This window comes from Vigna unguiculata, chromosome 11 (genome assembly GCF_037176805.1).
Source record: "Vigna unguiculata cultivar grain cowpea cultivar isolate G323 ecotype 2 chromosome 11, ASM3717680v1, whole genome shotgun sequence".
NCBI lineage: Eukaryota > Viridiplantae > Streptophyta > Magnoliopsida > Fabales > Fabaceae > Vigna > Vigna unguiculata.
Window position 1 is genome coordinate 36,633,642 of NC_140802.1, and position 21,561 is coordinate 36,655,202.

Genomic DNA, 21,561 nt, shown 5'->3' on the forward strand with positions numbered 1-21,561 from the left:
ATAACGAAAATAAAGATAAAAAGTACACACTTTTTGATAATTTCTCACTTCTTTATTATAAAATTTTTGTTAAAATTATAATTTATTATTTTTTTAAGAACAACCATACTGTCTTTTTTATTATTTAATTTTATAAAAATATACTTAATTGTGGACATTTTTTCTAGCTGTAATAAACACTAAACAACATACATTAATATTTATGATTTTTGAAAGGCTAACCTCAAACATGTTGAAAACCTTTATTTTTTACTTTTACTTGCATATATACATAAGTGAAGGTTCTTTCTTTTTGGTAAACATTTTTTTTTTAATTTTAAAAATTAATGATTTTTAAATTAAAATAATTATTTTACTATTTTTATTTGTTTTTTGTATTTTTTAAATGATTGTTATTTAAATTTAACTATGTTTTAAATTAAAATAATTATCTTATTATTTTATCCTCATAAGTAATTATTATTTCTTAAATTAAATTAATTACTTGTGATATAAAAAGGAAAATACACGTATGTGTTAAGCTCATATGTTTTACTAATAATCGATAAAATTAATGTAATAAACATATTAATTAATCATGCGAAATATGAATGAAACTAAAACTAAACAATGCTTTATTTATTTTTTCATTAATGTTAACAATTTAAGACAAATATAATGTTACCAACTAAACTAGGCATTAATCTTAATATACTAACTAATTGAATCTTAATTAAAAAGGATTATCAATTTTTAAATACCATTTTGTTGTTTTTAATTTCAAAGGACAAGAATATCGTAATCAATCTATTTAAAAAAAATTAAATAAATTATAAACCTCTCTATATCTGAGGGAAAAAGCCTATATAAGCGACCCTTCTCCCATATAATGAATCAAACAATAGACAACCCGGGACATACACAGGGCTCAGTTAACAGAAGATCCCTTTTGTAATCTTATAAATCTAAAATTAGAGAAACGCTGGGAATATATCCTTTACTTTTTATAATTTTTCATAACATTTTTTCTTTTCTACAATTAACTCCACTTTAATCCCTAAAAGACTTGTTAGGGAACAAGAACTTCGGTTCGGACCGGGTCGATATAGATGTAAACGGAGCCTCGTAAAAGTTCTTCATCTTCCCCAATAGTAAAAAACCTAGATTGACACAGCTGGTTCGTCATTCTTCTTGGTCACAAATTTCTCATTCGTTATAGAAACATATCGCCTCCTTTCCAGGTAAGCTCGTAAAGCCCACTCTACTTTCACTCATTGCACGATTTTGCCAAATTCCTTTGTTTGAATACCTGTTTCGTTGTACATGTAGAGTTTTTTTTTTTCTAATGTGTCATCTTATATATTATCTGATGAAACTGAAAATTGTCTGTACTTGATTACTGGTAGCATTTGTATCTTCTTGTTCACCTGAAATCCCCACTTTATTTGATATTCGAGTTTTTGGTAGTATGGTGCTTTAGTACGCCAACTGTTTTTCATTACACAACTGAATCAAAAGAACACATTTTTTAATCCAAACTTGTTTCTTGAGAAATGATATCCTTGTAAAATCACTTTTCAAGGTTTTTTTTATGTGATTATAACCAAATCTAAACTTCTGCTTAACATAAAACCTTTATAAATGTCAATTTTGCTTTACATAATTGACAATCAATATTTGTAAGCATAAACAAATGGACACTGAATTTGTAGGCATTGCATTTTTGAAATGGCTGTGTCACTGTGGAGAAGTCGCGCAGCTTCATCACTAAACTTGTTTGCCAATACTCTTCGTGGATTCTCTTCTGGTACATTCATTTCTCCTTTAATTCTCAGCGATAAGAACATTTGTTTCGTAGTATTTTGTACAAATGGAGCAAGATGGGGAAAATAATGAAAAAGTCTCCGTTGCTTTGGGGTTTCTTTTTGTGACTGCTTCAGTTTAGTTACACATAGCTTTGCACAAATGACTTGATTGCTTTACACCTTATCCTTGTACTAATAAAGCCGTATTCGGTTCAATGCTGTTTAGTGGTTGCTTAAGAAATTTGTTCATGCTCTACTGCAAAATAATGTTGTTTTAGGTTAAGCATACTAATAAAGCCGTATTCGTTTCAATGCAGTTTAATGGTTGCTTAAGAAATCATTTATCTTGTATAAACACTGTCAAGTCAAGTGATAGCCTTGCTCATGCTCTACTGCAAAATACTGTTGTTTTAGGTAGAGCATTAGGTACACTTGTTCGAAGAGTAACCAATGAAAATTCATATGGGTTGCGTTTTAAAATTAAAGAAAACGGAACATGGGCTGGGAAATTTGTACATTTTATTTTTTCTATGGGTTAAATGATATCTTAGACCTGCTAAATCCAAAATTGAAATCATGGCTTCTATGCTGCCTTTGTTGCTTCTTTCTCTATCATTTAGTTACGTGTAATTGTTGTCCTGCCTTTCCACAGAGGTGACAAACACCAGTTCCCAAAGAACACGAGAGAGTATGATGAATCAAATGATGTATTCTGACATAAACTCACGAATTGGAAGTTGCATGCCATTGTCTGCAATGCGAATTGGAACAATCATTCACAACATTGAATTGAACCCAGGGCAAGGTGGCAAGCTTGTCCGAGCTGCAGGAACTAGTGCAAAGATCTTGAAGGAGCCCACATCAGCATACTGTTTAATCCAGATGCCCTCAGGTGTTAAAAAGTTAATTGACTCTCGGTGTAGGGCCACCATTGGTGTTGTGTCTAATCCAAGCCATGGGGATCGCAAGCTTAGGAAGGCCGGACACAGCCGATGGCTTGGTCGAAGACCTGTTGTTCGAGGAGTGGCTATGAATCCCGTAGATCATCCTCATGGGGGAGGAGAGGGTAAAAGCAAGAGTAGTGGAAAATGGGGGAAAGGATCTCGCACTCCTTGGGGCAAGCCAACCAAGAGTGGCTATAAGACTGGACCCCTGAAGCGCAGAAGGTAGTAGTAGTACATACAACATTCACTATGCTTCCGATGCTTCCTCATGAGATGCTTGTAATAATTGTAGAAGTTGTCATTCCTGTTTAGAAAATTCATGGGATTGATTAGATTCAGTCAATGTGTCAATTTTCTGGGTTCAAATTTCACTATTGCTAAAGTAAAAGGTTTTTGCATTTTCTCTGGTCTTTGAATTCAGCTTATTAGATCTCCATTGTTCACACTGAGTTTTTCTTGTCTGCCTATTTTTCATTTATGAATTGGTTTGGATTGATTTTGTTGACTTGCTTAAACGAGACAGTGCTTTTTTGTTTCTTTTATCCTTCTGTTTGGTACTGATGGGAAGAAAATAGGTTGATGCTCTTACTTTCATAATGTTCTTGATGTAGTGAAATAAATAAATTTTAACATAAAGCGGGAAAGGAGGAGGGAAAATGCTATTTAGGGGTGTTATTTATTTGTACGAGTCAGAACAAATTTTAGTGTGGGTTCACAATTATTTTTCTCTCCTAATTTTTTATATGTGAATGATAAAAGGGAATTTCTTTTTATTAAAAGGATGTGTATTCCCTGTAATTTCCTTTCGACAACTTTTCATTTCTATTAAACAAAGTCTAACATGTGTGACACTTCTATCTCCTTACCTTGGTGATGCTTAAAGCGTCCAAAAGACCCACAATTTCATGAACTAAATCAAACATGGTTTCCTTTTCTGGCTCCTGCTGGTTCCTCAGAGAGTCATAACCTCTAAAATCAAAAGTAATAGATAGCCCAATAACCAGCGTTTGCCACAACAATCATCTGGTGCCTCCATGTCTACCAGATCTCTAGGAATCCATTGCCTTGGAGCCTTCACAAACACAAAACTGATTAATATGAAGAAGATGCAAATGACTATTAGACAGTATTCGAAGAGGGCGTTGAAGGAATTAGCTTACCCGTTCCAAACTCAGCCACGTGCAGCTTCAGTCCCTTCCCTTCCCTTCCACCTCATTGTGCTGGATCTTCGCCATCATACAAGGAGGGGCTTACTGCAAGTCAACGGCACTGTCTGAGAAACACAGTGGAACATCAACGGAAAGATGTCTCAGAAATATAGTGAAAGAGTGAGGAAATGGATGAAAGTAAAAGGAACACAACGAAGTGTCGAATATAAGATCACGTGATAGGTTAGTAAACAAAAAAGTTGTATAGCAACGACTCTCCATTCATGATTTTACAATCTCGGTAACAGTGTGACATCTAGATGTCCATTTTGTTGTTCATTACAGGGCAGAATTTGACTATTTCAGACGAGTATTTATGATACTATCGTACTATAGATGTGTTTTTTTTCCTTTATTTTTGAATTTTTTTTTTCATATTTTGTCTTTGGTGGTACTTAAAGTTTTGCAAGCTTACTGAAGAGTTTCCAGAGGTTAATAAGTTTAGGTTGGGCCTGAAACTGATAAATGACTCTAAGTTCTTTATTATCTCTTTATACCCTTCTTCATGAACTGGAGGTATCAGATCCAGATATTATAGCGTGCGTTGGATTAAGCAGACTACAAATTACACAAATCTTAATGGAAACATGTTTTTGGCCGTAGAACAGATTCAGATACTTTGTTTGTCAATGAACTCAATGATGAGCTGGTTCACCTTGTCTGGAATTTGTTCATGCACAAAATGGCTTCCCTCCGGAATATATGTGATTTCCAAGTCCAGCGCAGCATTTTTCACTGCCCCACTTCGGATATAGTCCTCCGTACCTGGAAACTTGAAAACATAATCTTTCTCACCCATGATGAGAAGTGCTGGATTTGTAACCTTCACGTCCCTTGAGCCCGTTTCCACATTGAGACTCCTGCATAAAATTGTCCAAATTCAATGTTACTGAAATCTGATGTTTATAAATAACATTTTATGTTTTCAAGTAACTAGGAAAATAAAGATCTTGTATAAAAATAATTGTAGTTGAGAAAGATATCTAGAGTAGCATTACAGTTTCACTTTACAATGAATTACAATTTACACCTTTGCAGTTTTGAAAGAAGGAAGGAAAATGGGAATATGTTGTGTTTACCTGTAAGGAACCTGCAATGTGTATCTGAATCCAGATTTTTCATATAAAGATGCATAGGTTGAAAGGTCTTCCTCAGAGAACCATGGTGGTAGAGGGGTAGACGGGTCAAACAAGTCCATGATTTCTTGATCATCAGCTGCTATTGGAACCTCACTTTTAGAGAAGAGAGTGTAGATGTTCCTTATCACTGATTTCACAGGAAACCGGCCAAAATCCGCTTCTGCTCTCCCAGGCTCCTGTAAATCGAAATTAGTGAGTGACTACTAACTAATATTTAAAATTGGAAGGATTATAAAAATTATGATGCCATATTGAATTCGTACTTGCCACCTATTAAAGTAGTAGCCTTTGGGGAGACGGTGGTTTTGGGTAGCATAGGAACCAGGAGGAATGCCTAAAGTTATTACAGCACCAAATCTTTCTGGGTGCACAGCTGCTGTACGATATGCAACGATTGCCCCAAAATCCTTGCCAACAAGGAAAGCCTGATGATATAAACAATTGTAACGGAGCAAGAAATTAGTTAATCTTTCTTTCAATATCAGGGACATGAAATCATCATAAAAAGGAAGGAGGTGCTGTTTCACTCCAAACAAACCAATATGGTGAGGAGGGTAGTTTGATTCTAAATAATAGAAATACTATTAGGTAAAAAAAAAAAAACTAGTTAACCTTTTCAACTAAGTGAGGTTCTCTTCTTTTTTCCTATCCTCGGTCACCAGCCTTAAACCAGTTAATTTTGTGAAAACAGAGTATAATATTGTAAAAGGGTTTCAATAATCTGAGTGCAAAATCTCAGCAACATTTTCTTCTTTTACACGTAAAATCCTTGTGATTTCTTCTCCGGAATGTAGCAGATCTGTTGTTATAGGTTGTGGAGAATGTTGCTGCAGTTTTGGAGTGCTTCATCCCTAAGTTGCTATCACTTCGGTGATTCCTTCTCTTAAAGACCATGGATTAAGGAGACTAGGAGCTTGTGACTGTGTGGAACAAGCCTCTCCTCCTTATACATAGATCACTTTCTTCTCCTCCAAAACACACACCTTCGCACATTCTCATATCTTTTTCTCACTTCTCCTCACCTTTTATAATCTTGGGTACCTTGTTCTTTAGAGTTTGTTACTAATTCTGAGTTCCTCGGTGTTACCTGAGAAGTTCTTATTGTATACTAGAAAACTTGCACAACATATATAAATTCTTAAGGGTAGTAATCACCCACGCCTTAGGAAACCCATCTTGTCTGTGTTCTTGTCACCTTTCTTACAACAATCTTGAGGACTTATAGTTGTTGGCATGGACATCAACAACAACTCTATATCGGAGAAGCCAAACAACATTTCGGAAACATAGAATGTCTTTGAGAAAGCACTCCTAGAAATTTTGAAAATTTAAGTTTTCATTGGTCAAAACTTTCAATGCTAGTAGGAACGTGTGTCTACTTTACTAGACATGTATAGGGTTGATTTCACTCTTACCACTTCCAAACTCGACTCTGGACACCTGTAAAACACATTGATGATTAGGCTCATACAAATAAGGTATATCGTCACACTTTTCTTAGCACATTATCTAACGATTTGTTCAATGAGTATTGCTTTGATAATCTTTGAGGAGAAGCACTTCTTATGACATGTTTTTTAATAAAATGAGATACCATATAAGAAAACTAGTAAAATACCCAATGAGTTGTTGAAAGCTTATCAACGTAACCTTAAATACCCAAGAGTGTGGAGGTGTCTAGCTAAAATGTTACCTCATCCTAGGAAAAGAAAAATAGGTTCTAAAGTTTTTGATTGTATGTTTTTAGGCTATACAAAACACAATGTTGCCTATAGTTTTCATTTTCTTAGAAGTGATGTAATCGAACATAATACTATAGTAGAAAAAAAAATGTGGAGTTCTTTGAACATGTTATTCCTTTAAAGGTTAGTGAGACATTTGAATAGATATTAATGGTGATGCCATGTGTGAGGATTTGAGGAAAAGTAAAAGACAGAGAAAGGAAACTTTCTTTGGAGATGATTGTTACACTTATCTAGTTGAAAATGATGCAACTATCTTTTATAAGCTACTAGTGTTCTTGATGCAAAACATTTGGATAAGGCCATTAAGATTGAAATTGACTCAATAAAAAAAGTAATACATGATTCTAGTAGATTTTCCTAAAGGAGAAAATTCAATGGTTGTAAGTAGATCTTTAAGAGAAAGTATCATCCTGATGGATCTATTAAAAAATATAAGACAAGATTATTAGCAAAAGATTTTACTCAAAAACCTAACATATATTACTTCGATACTTTTATCCCAATGACTAGAATTTCCTCTATTGAATGTTACTAGCTTTAACATCTATCCATAAATTAGTTATTCATCAAATGGATGTTAAGATGGCCTTTTCGAATAGTAAACTAGAGTAGAAAATTTATATGACTCAACCTTAAGGATATGTAGTTCATGGTCAGAAAAACAAAGTATGCAGACTTTTAAAATCTATATATAGACTGAAATAGATACTAAAACAATAGCATGAAAAACTTGATAGTGTTTTACTTTGTGATGATTTTTCAACTAATAATGTTAATAATTGTGAGTACACTAAATTTGAAAATGGTAAATATGCTATTATATGTTTATATGTGGATGACATGCTATGTACATGCAATGATATAGTTTCTATAACAAAGTTCGTTTTGGGATCTAAGTTTAAAATAAAAGACATGGGTGAAGAAAATGTGATTTTAGGAGTTAAAGTCATAAGGAAGAGAGATAATATATCACTATCCTAAGAACAATATACTAAGAAACTTAGGAAGTTTGACTATCAAGACTTCAAACTAGCAAGATCAACAATGGAATCAAAGTTTATTGTTTTTGAAATGACTCGAAGTGAAGCCTAGTGGTTGAAAAACATTTTAACAAACATTATAGTAGGAATGAAACCAATCTTATCTATATCAATACATTGTGATTGTCATAACTAAAAATAAAAACTTACGATGGAAAGAATAAATATGTATGATTAAGACATAATTTGATAAAGCATATATTAAAGCGTGGAACAATTTCCATTGATTATGTTAAGGAAGGACAAAATCTAATAGATCCTCTTATGACACCCTTAGAAAAAAACATGAATTTAGAGACATCACGAGAAATGAGACTCAGACCACTTACAAATAAATAAGTTATGGAATCCAAACTTTGTGATCGAAGATCTGTCGATAAGGTTCATATACTTAAAATCAAGTCACATATTAGTTTTTCTGGCACTAAAATTTATTTTAAATAAAATTTGTTCATTCCTACGATGTGCGAAAGTTCTAGATAGTACAACACTGGTGGAAGAAACAAACCATCTCCTAGTTTTTGTGTGCGCTATTATTGTACTTCCTTATCTATTTTGTGGCTGCTTATTGAAGATTACAACTCTGATATAGAAATTCTAGCTATGCATTACATAATGGTTTACTTTATACGCACAAACTGACAAATATTCTTAAAACATGTGTGATACATTTATCTTGGAATCCAGATTCCTATCGAATGTTTTGATCCTAGTAAAAATACATTATGTTAATACTTTAAAAATCTTTTAATATTTTAACACTTCAAAATCACCATCAAAACAGATCAAAACAGATAAACCATAAGCAGTGGAATCCAAATTCTTGATCTCCTTACCTTGGTTATGTTTAAGGCATCCAAAAGACCCACTATTTCATCAATTAGGTCATACATGGTTTCCTTTTCTGGCTCAGCTGGTTGCTCAGAGAGCCCATACCCTCTGAAATCAAAAGCAATAGCCCTATAGCCAGCGTTTGCCACAGCAATCATCTGGTGCCTCCATGTGTACCAGATCTCTGGGAATCCATGTAAGAATAGCACTGCCTTGGACCCTTCACATACACAAAAATTATTAACATGAAGAAGATGCAAATGAGAATTAGATAGTATTCGAAGAGGGTTTTGAAGGAATTAGCGTACCAGTTCCAACCTCTGCCACATGCAGCTTCAGTCCCTTCACTTCCACCTCACTGTGCTGAATCTTCTCCATCGTACAAGGAGGGGTTTACTGCAAGTCAACAACACTGTATAAGAATAACACTGGAACATCAAAGAGAAGAGTGTCCGAGAAATATCAATGTCAAATCATAGTTGTTCGCGGAATCTTTTAGTTTTCTACTGTTTAAAATAATTATGTTCTATACTAAAATAGCGAAGCATCTTAAAGAAGCAAAATGGTGTCACAGAAGTCATTTCGCTAGGAAGAACTGGGTGAACTCCTAGCCAATTGTAACATTTGCTGCACTCAGGCCAATCGTATGTGTTCTATATTAATATTATGATACTTCTATCATAAATTTTAAGTATGTAATTAATATTTTATTTAACATTTACTTACTTTTTAAGTTGACATTAATGTCCTTTACAATTATTTTCCACGGGCTTGGACAACTTCTATTATGTTAGTCTCAATAACAGCGTGATACCTCTCCATGCATATTGTCTTTATTGGGTAACTTAATTTCGGACTTTGTGAATATTTAGCAGTATGCTATGATCGTGGATGGCAGTTTATTGGTAAGATTGGATTGGGGTCGGGTTTAACCTGTTTGATTCAGCATAATTTATATTTTATATTTTAAAATCCATTTTGACTGGTTACTATGTCGGTTAATTACGAATTCGATTTTATTCGGTGAGTTTATCCGGTTAAATCATGACTGGATTTAAAAAAAGAAAAAATAGAATAAAAATTTTCAGAAAACAGTCGGAACAATACATGAAACATCTAGAAAAAAAGCAAAATATTAAACTTAATAAACCAAAATTGCAAAAACAGCAAGAAAGAAATACATGTATGAGTTTCTTCATTGATTTTTTTTCAATCTAACACAATTTATTTTATGTTCAGAATTCGGTTTTCGTGCAACCGAATTCTGCACTTCTATTTATATTTCTTTTTTTATTTCAGTCAGAATTCAGTTCCAAAGATTCTGTACTATTTTTTTTAAATAATAGAAAGATAAAGTTTTCTTAAAATAAATATAATTAATTTTTAAATTAAAATAATTAAATAAATTATTTTAAAAAATAGAATTATTAATGTATAATTAGGTATTAGAAATAAAAAATAATTTTATTTATTTTTGAATTTGTTGATTTTAAAATTGATATAATTATTTTTTTAAAAAAAATAGATAAGAGTAAAAAACATTTTAAAAAAAATAGAATTAGTAATGTGTTATTAGTTATTTGAGGTGTTATTTGAAAAAATAGTAAAATAAAGAATAATGTTTTGTGTTTATGAATTTGTAAATTAAAAAAATGAATTTGTATTGTGTAGTAAGTGATTTTATGTGTAATTTCAAAATATAAAATTGAATTTAATTTTAAATTTTGTTTGTGAAGTATGAATTTTTTTTAATATGTCTTAACAAAAATTGAAATTATAGGCTTCTTTTAATTTTGGATAATTGTTAAAAATTTTATATTATAAAAATTGTAAATTTGTCAAAATTAATTTAGAATTTGAAGGAAATAATTAAAATAATTTAAAACGATTTCATTATTGTATATGAAATTAATTTTTTATATGTTTTTGGTTTATGTAAAATAAGTAAGAATAAAAGATAATAAGAAAAGATGTGTCATTGAATTGAATGAATTTTATATTTATTGAAGACAATTCAAAGTAGGGTTTGATGCAGATCATGAAAGTGTAGGGTTATTAGGACAATGATTTCTTGTGTGTCCTTCAGTTCTACAATAGAAACACTTTCTTGATTGTCTTCCTCCCTAATGTCCATCTCAGTCCTAATTCTACTTGATTTAGAACGACCCCTCTCAGTCCTTTTTGTGGCAGGATGAGGCCAAACCAGTGGCCCTTGGTATGGTGGCCAATATTCTTCATGTCTTAACTCGCCAAATAAATTGTCATATACTTTGATGATTACATCCAGCCTGTAATGTGGACTTATGTACATGCTGAAGTCGTGATGTGCATGCTTGCAAGCTGCAATAAACATGTGAACATGGTAGATGTAGTTTTTAAAACTTTCCACAATCGCACCACCTTTCATCTAACCTGACTACAAATTTTCCTGCCGGACTAACCTCTCTAGGATTCACCATCTCCTCCACTCTAAATCTTTGGTATTTCTATCAAATTCAACGACGTGGTGCGTGTTGGACTTAGAGTCCGCATCTTGTAGGAAGTTCGTCGCATATTCAGAATACACATGATCAACATTGAGCATTGCAGTTATTTGTCTACCTCTTTTGGTAAAGTATGTGTTGCACCTAGTGTACGTGGCCAATACTATGGATGAAATTGGCAAATTCCTTGTCTTCTTCAGGACAAAATTTATTGCTTCAGGTAGATTTGTTGTTACATGACCCCACCTTCTTCCTTGATCATATGCAAGACACCATTGTTCCCTTGGAATTTGGTCAACCGAAGTTGCTGCTTCTGGGTTGTCTTCTCTAATGATGTTGTAGTAGTAGTTACAGCGTGGCTCCGTCAATGCGTACGCTACAAATATAATTTTAAGAACAATTTATGATTTAATATTGGGTGTGAATAATTAACAGCCAAAAAAATGAAAAAGACATATTTACATGTAATAACTTACCCATGTTGACGAGGTCCTTTTTCAGAGTTGTATTCTTGAATCTTTTTGTAAAATTTTGTGCAGTGTGTCGAATACAAAACACTTGCACGCAGTTCCCTTGAGTCCAGCCACTACTGGGTCTGTTGAATGCTGCACTGATTGAATTGTGGCGGTCTAACATTAAGCATAAATTTTGTTGAGGCGTGTCGTGTGTCCTTAGGTTTTTAAGGAAAAAAAATCAAGTTTCAGCAATTTCACCCTCTACTATAGCAAATGCAATGGGGAAAATGTTATTTCTCCCATCTTGTGCAACAGCTACTAGAAGGGTGCCCCTATACCTTCCGTAAAGGAAGGTCCCATCGACTTGGACTATTGGTTTGCAAAATGAGAAGCCATCAATGTATGGTTTGAATGTCCAGAACACCCTTCGAAAGTGTTGTTGGTTTTGTAGGACGTCGTCCCCATTTGTAATTAGACTGGTTTTCAACTTGTATACAAATCCAGGCAAATAAGTTTGCATGGTTTGTAGTAGGCACAACAATCGGTTGTATGACTGTTCCCAGTTTCCGTACACATCTTCAATTGCTTGTTGTTTCGCCAACCATGCCTTTCTGTAGGTTGTGTTATATCCTATAGAGGTCTGGATGGAAGAAATTATTGTTGCAATTGGTGTGGATGGGTCTGACTTCACCATCCCTATTTTACAACTAAGCACCTATTGTCTTTGCACATTAATCCCTTGTCAAATTCACATTAATGACCCTTTATTAGTACTGAGCACCTATTCTGAACCTAATTTATGTAAAATTAAATAAAATATGTTGGTATTCACAAATATTTCGTTGTTTGGGCCATAGTTCTGAAAAGGTCTTTGCATTGTGTAGTCACCATCATGCATGCTTTAGTCAACCTCATGCAGGCTTTAGTCACCATCATGCAAGCTTTAGTCACCAACATCGGCAGGCTTTAGTCACCATCATGTTGTGCAGTAAACGTGTAAGGAATGTGATTTATTTGTGTAATCCAACGGCTAACTTTTTCTTTGGCAAGTGTTGAGTCGTCTATAAGTGTTGAATGTTGTTGTTTTCAATTCAAGCTATCGTCACCAAATTTGCAAAGTTAATCAAGATGTTGCTATGGAAACAACAACAACATAGGGCTACATACATTTCTGCTCGGGTATGTTAATTGAATTTTTAATTTACAGATGTAATTATTAAAAATAATCACATCTTTTATTTTTTTGGTTTAGGACACGGAAGGGAACATTGTGTCATCTTACTGTCACTCAATGTCTGAACCTCATCCAAGTATTGTGCCTGTAATACAAGAAGCAGAGTTTGGCTGTGTGGCTAAATTGCGACATCTAAAGGTTGACCATGGTTTAGTCACTGCCTTGGTTGAAAGATGGAGGCCTGAAACACACATATTTCATTTTTCAATTGGAGAATGCACCATAACCTTGGAAGATGTGTCACTTCAATTGGCTCTTTGTGTTGACGGACCCCCTATCATTGGTCAAACTATGTTGATTGGGAGGAGATGTGTGATACCTTATTAGGTTTAAGACCAATAAAGGGGGAATCCATTGTCGGTTTTATGATAAAACTGAAATGATTAAGGGATAATTTGTTGCCTATAGATGAAAATTCTAGTATTGAGGTCATTCATGCACATGCTAGGGCCTATATATTAGGAATGATAGGCGGTGTTTTAATGCCCGATAAAACTGGGAATAAAGTACATTTAATGTACTTGAACTACTTGAGTAATCTTCGAAGAACCAGTAGATATAGTTGGGGTTCAGTGTAACATCCTGGTAAGATATTACTTAAAAAAAATAAACAAAATAACAATTTATATAAATAATACCTCATTTATTATCAATTCATTTCCCCAGAAACATGGGAAATTTCAAAAATTTAAAGATTAATAATATACTATAATTACTCAAAATATCCAAAAATTCACCTTTAAAATTTAGAAATCCAAAGCCATAAAAACTGAAATTAAATTACAGGAAATTAAATAAATGTCTTTATAAACAAATCTCTTGTACTCTGCTCCCACTTTCCTCTCCTAGGCATCTCCTGGCCCATCTGAAACATCATCTGCTCACGGATAACAAGTTACCCGATTATTGCCACACACAAACAGATAGGGTGAGCTATGCACATATGTAAAAATAAATATGAAAGTACTCTCACCCGACAATTCATAATAATTGATTTATTTAGAATAAAATTTCCCTTTTTTTTCCCACTCATAACCATTATGAGTCCATGCATGCACTCTAACTCTTGCGATTTCATGTGCTTCCATGACCCTCCTTGCTCGTGGTCCAACTTACGAGCCTATCCCGCTCGTAGTCTTGCTTCACGGACTCTCACGCCCGTCATACCAGCTCAAACAGCACACACAAGCATAGAATTCACAGCATTCTCGCTTAAGCCAAGGGTCTTCACCCAAGCTAGTCCATCGGCCTCGCTTAAGCTAAACCACCTGGCCTGAGCGAGTATGAAACAGTGGCTTCACCACGTCATCACAACTTCCCCTAACATGGGATCCTTGCACAAAAATGGTAGCCTTTGAGGGTTGGTTTTTTTTCAGCCCCACTTGGCTGCCCCTGCTAGGTTTTCGCTGCCCTTTCACATTCAACCCAAAGCTGCTTTTAATATAAGGGTTAATTCATGTCTATCAAAGTTTGAACCCGTGACCATACCAATGCCAATTCATTACACAATCATTCAACCAACTCATATTTAGTGACAATTATCAAAATTCTATGATTATACTATCACTCAGTAGGCACAAATATATTATCAAAAAAATAATAATAACCCAAACAACACATAAATGGCATACATAAGACTTGAACCCAAGTCCTCTCACACAATCCAAGTACTCTCACCAGTTGAGCTAGTACTTTTCCATGTCATACCACTTAACATTTAATGACATCAAGGTTCCCACCACCTGCATTACTTAATTAATTACTTATTTAATTAATTAATTTTCAGGGGTCTTACATTCAGCGTGTTTGGTTGTCTTGTACAAGGAGATGTGCAGAGCAACCGATGCACCTACAAGGACTATGGGTGGATGTGCTTCGTTGTTACAATCATGGGCATGGTTTCACATGCCTTTTCTTGCACCCATTTCAAGAGTTCCACCAACATTCTCGCTAGTTTGCCAATGGAGCAGTGGTCAAGTACTGAACTACAGAAATGTCCCCCTCTAATGATGTTGTAGTCGGATACCGAACAAGGATAGATCACATGCAACAAAATCAGGTAACATTTTAGATTTGTATACCGATAAATGGTTGTAACTTAATGATTGACATTTTCAATGATTGTTGTAGTTTATTTGGGTTCCTTATGAGGGATTGGGCCCTATCATTGATGTTGGAGCATATCGTGACCAAGCAATATGGACTTCATGCACAAGTTTAATTTTTTTTGCCATTGTCGAATGGCACCAGTCCGACAGGGTCAAGTTACAATTTCGCCTATCACAGGAGATCCCTGAAGAACCCAACAACCTTAATCATTTACATAAATTAGACATGAGGGGGCGACAAGATGAGAACTGGGTTACTAGACATGCGCAATGGATACATGTATGGAATAACCGGCATGACCTTACGTTGACTGGAGTACCGATGCTTGGGCCACTTCAACACACAATGGAATACATGTCATGGTATACTTCAAACTCATGTTTATATTTGTCAGTTCCACAAATGTTAAATGATCCTAGAATGCATCGTCAATCAACATCGACAAATGTCCCTCCACCACCACAAACTACGCATGACTTAAACACTCCTCCTCCACCACAAGATATGGAGGGAATAAGGAATTCAGTTTCACCAAACTCAGAACTAGGCATACCAAGTATGTTTGCAACTTATGCTAAAACACCACCTTCTGCACAACCGTGGTTGCATACATATCCCCAAAGTCCAAATTTCTTTGAAGGTCTGCATCAGTCGCAACAAGACTCAGTTTACTACGTCCACAATCCTTACAGGTATGGTCCCATCAAATGACTTCTTATGATGATGCGCATATGGTTAAGACTAACCCCATTTGGAATTCTACATAACGAGAACCTTCCATCTTCGAAATCAATAGTAGCATTAAAGGAATTATATGCATTGAGCTCCTCAAATAAAACCATTATTACTTGTTATACTAGAGCACTCCACAACTTTCAAACTAAGGAACCACAACCTTAAATAGAACTTACTACCTTCACCTGCATAGCCTGTCAAGAAAGCAATTTACTTTGACCACTGTAAAAGTTAACGCAAATTTGAAATAATTGGCCTGACTTGCACCTTCTCATTATGACAAGACTACTGAACTTTATTGGGAGGTGTCAAAGCTGATGTAGTATATTACTGCTCTTAAAGGGGGCAGATACATTAATTGGGATAACATGCTAGTTAAAAAATTTAATGTAACCTCTGTAAAAGCTGACGCAAATTTTAAATAAGTGGCCTGACTTGCACCTTCTCATTATGACAAGACTACTCAACTTTATTGGGAGGTGCCAAAGCTCATACAGTATATTAATGCTCTTAAATGTGGTAGATACATCAATTGGGATGCGTGCTAATTAAAAAATTTACTTTAACCACTGTAAAAGCTTACGCAAATTTGAAATAATTGGCCTGACTTGCACCTTCTCATAATGACAAGACTACTCAACTTTATTGGGAGGTGCCAAAGCTAATATAGTATATTACTCCTCTTAAAGGTGGCAGATACATCAATTAGGATTTCGTGCCAATTACAAAATTTACTGTAAACATTGTAAAAGCTTATGCATATTTCAAATAATTGGCCTCAATTAGACCATGTAATTATGACAATAATTGTCAACTTTATTGGGAGGTGCATTCATTAATGGTATCACATGCAATCTAACACTATGAGAATATGTGTGCACTTTATTGGGATACCAGGTCATGTCAACCTTATTTGAATCCATACCCAGACCCACATCTACTTGCCTTATAAATACATCAACTCGAAAAACAACTTAGTGTCCTCTGCTACTGCATAACAAAACAACCTACTACCAACTCAAACCACTATCAAAATATCAACACATCCAATTCTTTGACATGGAACACTTTGGCATCAACACCCAAGAGAACTATTCAAATTCCTATCTTGTAGCCTTGTTTTCCAATGGTCAAATGATGCAATGTGAAGATGGTGTGAAGTTCCAATGTGAAAGTCCAAAACTCTTTCGCATACCAGAGAATTGCACACTCAACATTTTGACCCAAAAAGTGTGCTCAACTGTAGGGGTTCCAAGCACGACATTCATCAATAAGTTGTATTTCAGAAGACCCACAGTCAACGAAGATGGAGCCATTATGTATGATGCTATTCAAATCTCAACAGACGATGACGTTGCAGAAATCATTCGTTGTAAGTCTCATCTACCCATTAACACAATAATTGAATTGTTTGTTACCTTGATAAGGTTTGTTGACGAAATACTTACTCTTCTACGACCAACTCCCTCATCCTCTTCCATAGTCCCAAACCCTACTCCGCGTTCACCAGCAAAGTTATATTATGGAGGACCTCTAAGAAGGGCAGACATCACAGATAGCCCATATGGTTACGGGCTATACTTAATCCAACACTACTGTTATGATGTCAATCCCCCACAATTTCACCTTTGATGACCTTCTACAAAAAATAATGCAGAAAACACATCGTGGGACTCGTTTCTTAATAACTCATATTATCTACCTTCGTCCCATGAAGATTGTCAACAACAGACTTATCCATGACACGACTCAAATCAAAACAGATACTGATGTTGCACAAATGATCCATGACTCGTTTAATAATTACATGTCTTAATTTTTTTATTAGATTATGATTAATTATTTTTTAGTAATATTTACAAAAAAGGTATATTGATAAAGAATGGAAGAATAAATGAATCATTTAAGAGTGATGAAAAGGAAATTATTGACTAAAACTAGATTCTACCTATTCACATATGTTGAAGTATTATACTAATCATAAAAAATGTTCAGTTAGAGAAGTCATTTTTTGAAGCATTATACTAATTATCGAATCTAATGATCTCAAAATTATATTACTTTTGCCTCTCCAACACTTTTTGTCAAGATCTGTCACTGGTTAAAAGATTAAATTTATTAAACGTTATATACGTTAAATTAAAAATAAAAAGTAGTAGAATTAAATAAAATTATTAAATATTTTAAAAAATTGTCTTTATTAAATTAATACATGTTTAACGTTTTACTAAATGTATAATAATATATCTAACATGAATTAATTTAATAAGATCAGTTTGTTAAGAGAATTAACGAAAATGATTAGTTGACTATTGTTACTCTCACAATAGAGAATTATTTTAGGTCATTTGAGAAATAGAGTCATAAACTCTAGGTATTGGTTTAGATGTTCATTGTTCACATAGAGAGACAAAGTTTACGTTTATTTTTCGTCATTTGGAATAGTTATAACTATTTTTTTTTTTAATTCTTATTAATATTTTTATGAAAGAAATAAATCTTGAAAAAAACTAATACGCTTCAAATCAACCTAAAGAACATAAAGATTTAGAGTCACAAGGAAAGTGTTTCAACAATTTCAGCTCACATGAATTAGCAGTCTCATGTTCTTCTTTCCATTTAAATGAAACTTTTGTAAGAGTGTTCTTCCTTGCAAGAATTCTAAATGAAAGTCCTCTAATCCAAGATGTAATATTGTTAGTTACATAAACATAAACACCAATAATGAATGAAAAATAAATCTATCTAAATTATAAAAAAGTGAAAAATGAAAATAAAGTTAAGATAAACGCAACAAGTGTTTTAATAAAAATAATTGATAAGTATTAATATAAGTATAAAAACTTTTAGATTATTAACACATTATAGTAATTATTATAATAATTGTTAATATAAATCTTAATAATTAATAAATAGTGCAAAACACAATGTAAGATCTACTTCTTTTATCATCCTCTTTTCTTTGTTCTCTCCCTGCTAGATTTGCATGGTAATTAAGGTTGCAAAATAACATTTAACACTTTCTACATGCATTAAAATTGAAAAATTTATTGAATTATTTTAAACTATTAATACACGACTTCTTTTTATCATAAAAATATTAATAAGAATCGGTGTAAATATAACTATGACACATTTTTTAAATATAGATAATATTACATTAGTAGCTAATATTATAATGTTATTAAGTTAATATATATAAAATAAATTTATATTTATTAATATTAAAGTAAAATGAATGAAGATAAAAAAATAATTGTTGATGAATAAAAAAAATAAAAATTTTTATAAAAAATATGTAAAATAAATTATTAATTTTTAATAAATAATTATATTATAAAGGTTAGAGTTGAAATTATAAAATACAAAAAAAAAGAATCGTTTCTTTTATATAGTTATAGATTAAAAAGAAAAAGAAAAGTAATTATAACTAATTCAAATGACGAAAAATGTAAACCTGTACCAAATTGTCTCCATGTGAACAATGAATATCAAAACTTAATACATAGAATTTATGACTCTATTTTTCAAATGACCTAAAATAAATTTCATACCCAATACCCACCTCACGTGCTTGAACAAAACAAACAAAATCAAAACCAAAAAATGAAAGGTAACACCACGTTAGGGAGGAAATAAAGTTGTAAGATAAACGGTAGTCAACTGATATTTTCGAAGAATTAAATGCAGTAAACGTTCAATCTAATATATAAAAAAATAGTCAAATTAAATAAAATAATTAAATACTAAAAAATTATTTTTATCAATTAATACATTTTTAACATTTTACGAAACATAGAATATATATTTAAAATGAATTAATTTTAATATTGATTAGTTTTGTTAAAATATTGAACTAATTATACGTTATATTTGTCAAATAAAAACATACAGTCAGATTATATACAATCATTAAATATTTAAAATGTTGTGTTATAAAATATTTTTATCAATTACTACATTTTTTTACATTTTACTAAACATAGAATATATATTTAAAATGAATTAATTTTAATATTGATGAGTTTTGTTAAAATATTGAACATATATAAGTATAATAACTTTTAGATTATTTACACACTATAATAATTGTTAGTATAAATCTTAATAATTAATAAATAGTGCATAACACAATGCAAGATCTACTTCTTTAATCATCCTCTTTCTCTACATGCATTAAAATTGAACAAATTTATTGATTTATTTTAAACTATTAATACATGACTTCTTTTTATCATAAAAATATTAGTAACAACAGGTGTAAATACAATTATGACACATTTTTTAAATATTGATAATATTATATTAGTTGGGATGATATTATAATATTATACATTTTTTAAATATTGATAATATTATATTAGTTGGGATGATATTATAATATTATTAAGTTCATATATAAAATAAATTTATATTTATTAGTAATAAAATAAAATGAATGAAGAAAAAATAATAAATACAAAAAAAAAGAAAAAATAATATATTTTATCGAAAATATACAAAATAAACTATTAATTTTTAATAAATAATTATATTATAAAGGGTAGAGTTGAAATTATAAATCTTTCTTCTATATTGTTATAGATTAAAAACAAAAAGAAAAATAATTATAACTGATTCAAATGACAAAAATGTAAAGTTGTACCAAATTGTCTCTATGTGAACGATGAATATCAAAACTTAATACCTAGAATTTATGACTCTATTTTTAAAATGACCTAAAATAAATTTCATACCCAATGTCCACCTTGAACAAAACAAACAAAATCAAAACAAAAAATTGAAAGGTCACAGGATGTCATCGGGACGGGTAGGGTACGGTTCTCTCGTACTCTATGTGTTAAATAAATATATGTCTCGTACCCTTATCCATCTCCGTCGAGTATCTGTTATGGGGTACCCGCCTAATTTTTTAATATCCACGGATATCCACGGGTACCCACGGATATTTACAAAAAAATAAAAATAAATATTTAACAACATATTTTAATCATAAATTTAAATAAAATACAATACATAATATTCATAAATTTTAAACAAAGATCAAATAACCCATTTAAATGGTGTTGAATGATAGTTTACAAAGAAATGAATTTTTTTTAAAACTAATTGATAAAAAAAATAACTCATTCAAAATCAATATGTTAATATTTTTAATCATGTTTTTTTTTTGTCAATTTAAATTAGAGTATAGCGAGTAAGGATATCTACTAATACGGATACTATGATACTCGTACCCGTCCCGTTAATATGCTGGTATTAAAAATACCCATACCCATTATCCACGGATATCTATTTACAATATCCATTTTCTACCTGTTACGAATTTTATATACATATACCCACGATTACGAATTTTTTAAACATCTTTAATCAGATCACGTTAGGGAGGAAAAATAAAGTTGCAAGAGAGACATTAGTCAATTGATATTTTCGAAGAATTAAATGCAGTAAACGTGCTATCTAATAAATAAATAAATAAAACAGTCAAATTAAATACTAAAAAATATTTTTATCAATTAATACATTTTTAACATTTTACGAGACATGGAATTTATATTTAAAATGAATTAATTTTAATATTGTGAATTTTGTTAAAATATTGAACTAATTATATGTTATATTTGTCAAATAAAAAATACAGTCAGATTATGTACTATCATTAAATATTTAAAATGTTGTGTTATAAAATATTTTTATCAATTAATACATTTTTAACATTTTACTAAACGTAGAATATATATTTAAAATGAATTAATTTTAATATTGATGAATTTTGTTAAAATATTGAACTATACGCTATAGTTGTCAAATAAAAGATACAGTCAGATTAAATAAAATCATTAAATATTTA

At 32.0% G+C, this 21,561-nt stretch overlaps 3 protein-coding genes and 1 pseudogene across 5 annotated transcripts; 2 read left to right on the forward strand and 2 right to left on the reverse strand.

Moving 5' to 3' along the window:
• Nucleotides 1–904: 904 nt before the first annotated feature.
• Nucleotides 905–3,133, forward strand: LOC114170463 (large ribosomal subunit protein uL2my, C-terminal part-like). The gene is made up of 3 exons (XM_028055947.2): nucleotides 905–1,220; nucleotides 1,692–1,786; nucleotides 2,437–3,133. The coding sequence occupies exons 2-3, from the start codon at nucleotides 1,708–1,710 to the stop codon at nucleotides 2,952–2,954; spliced, it is 597 nt and encodes a 198-aa protein (XP_027911748.1). The 5' UTR covers nucleotides 905–1,220; nucleotides 1,692–1,707; the 3' UTR covers nucleotides 2,955–3,133.
• Nucleotides 2,758–9,307, reverse strand: LOC114170462 (epoxide hydrolase 2-like). Of its 3 annotated transcripts, none has more exons than XR_014986591.1 (8): nucleotides 9,000–9,307; nucleotides 8,697–8,911; nucleotides 5,339–5,500; nucleotides 5,016–5,251; nucleotides 4,592–4,796; nucleotides 3,889–3,981; nucleotides 3,595–3,800; nucleotides 2,758–3,032 (listed from the first exon to the last, which is right to left on the reverse strand). XR_014986591.1 is itself a non-coding variant. In XM_028055944.2 (6 exons), exons 2-6 carry the CDS (start codon nucleotides 9,067–9,069, stop codon nucleotides 4,547–4,549), a joined length of 933 nt encoding a protein of 310 aa, XP_027911745.1. In that variant the 5' UTR covers nucleotides 9,070–9,087; nucleotides 9,224–9,274; the 3' UTR covers nucleotides 4,094–4,546. The 3 variants fall into 3 exon arrangements, 1 of the variants encoding a protein (XP_027911745.1); XR_014986590.1 differs by having other exon boundaries at nucleotides 3,889–4,001; XM_028055944.2 differs by lacking the exons at nucleotides 2,758–3,032; nucleotides 3,595–3,800; nucleotides 3,889–3,981 and having other exon boundaries at nucleotides 4,094–4,796; nucleotides 9,000–9,087; nucleotides 9,224–9,274.
• A 2,560-nt stretch (nucleotides 9,308–11,867) lies between these two features.
• Nucleotides 11,868–12,323, reverse strand: LOC146881870 (uncharacterized). Its single transcript, XM_085669384.1, has one exon. The coding sequence runs from the start codon at nucleotides 12,321–12,323 to the stop codon at nucleotides 11,868–11,870; it is 456 nt and encodes a 151-aa protein (XP_085525510.1).
• A 597-nt stretch (nucleotides 12,324–12,920) lies between these two features.
• Nucleotides 12,921–15,683, forward strand: LOC146881871 (serine/threonine-protein phosphatase 7 long form homolog; annotated as a pseudogene).
• The last annotated feature ends 5,878 nt before the right edge of the window (nucleotides 15,684–21,561 follow it).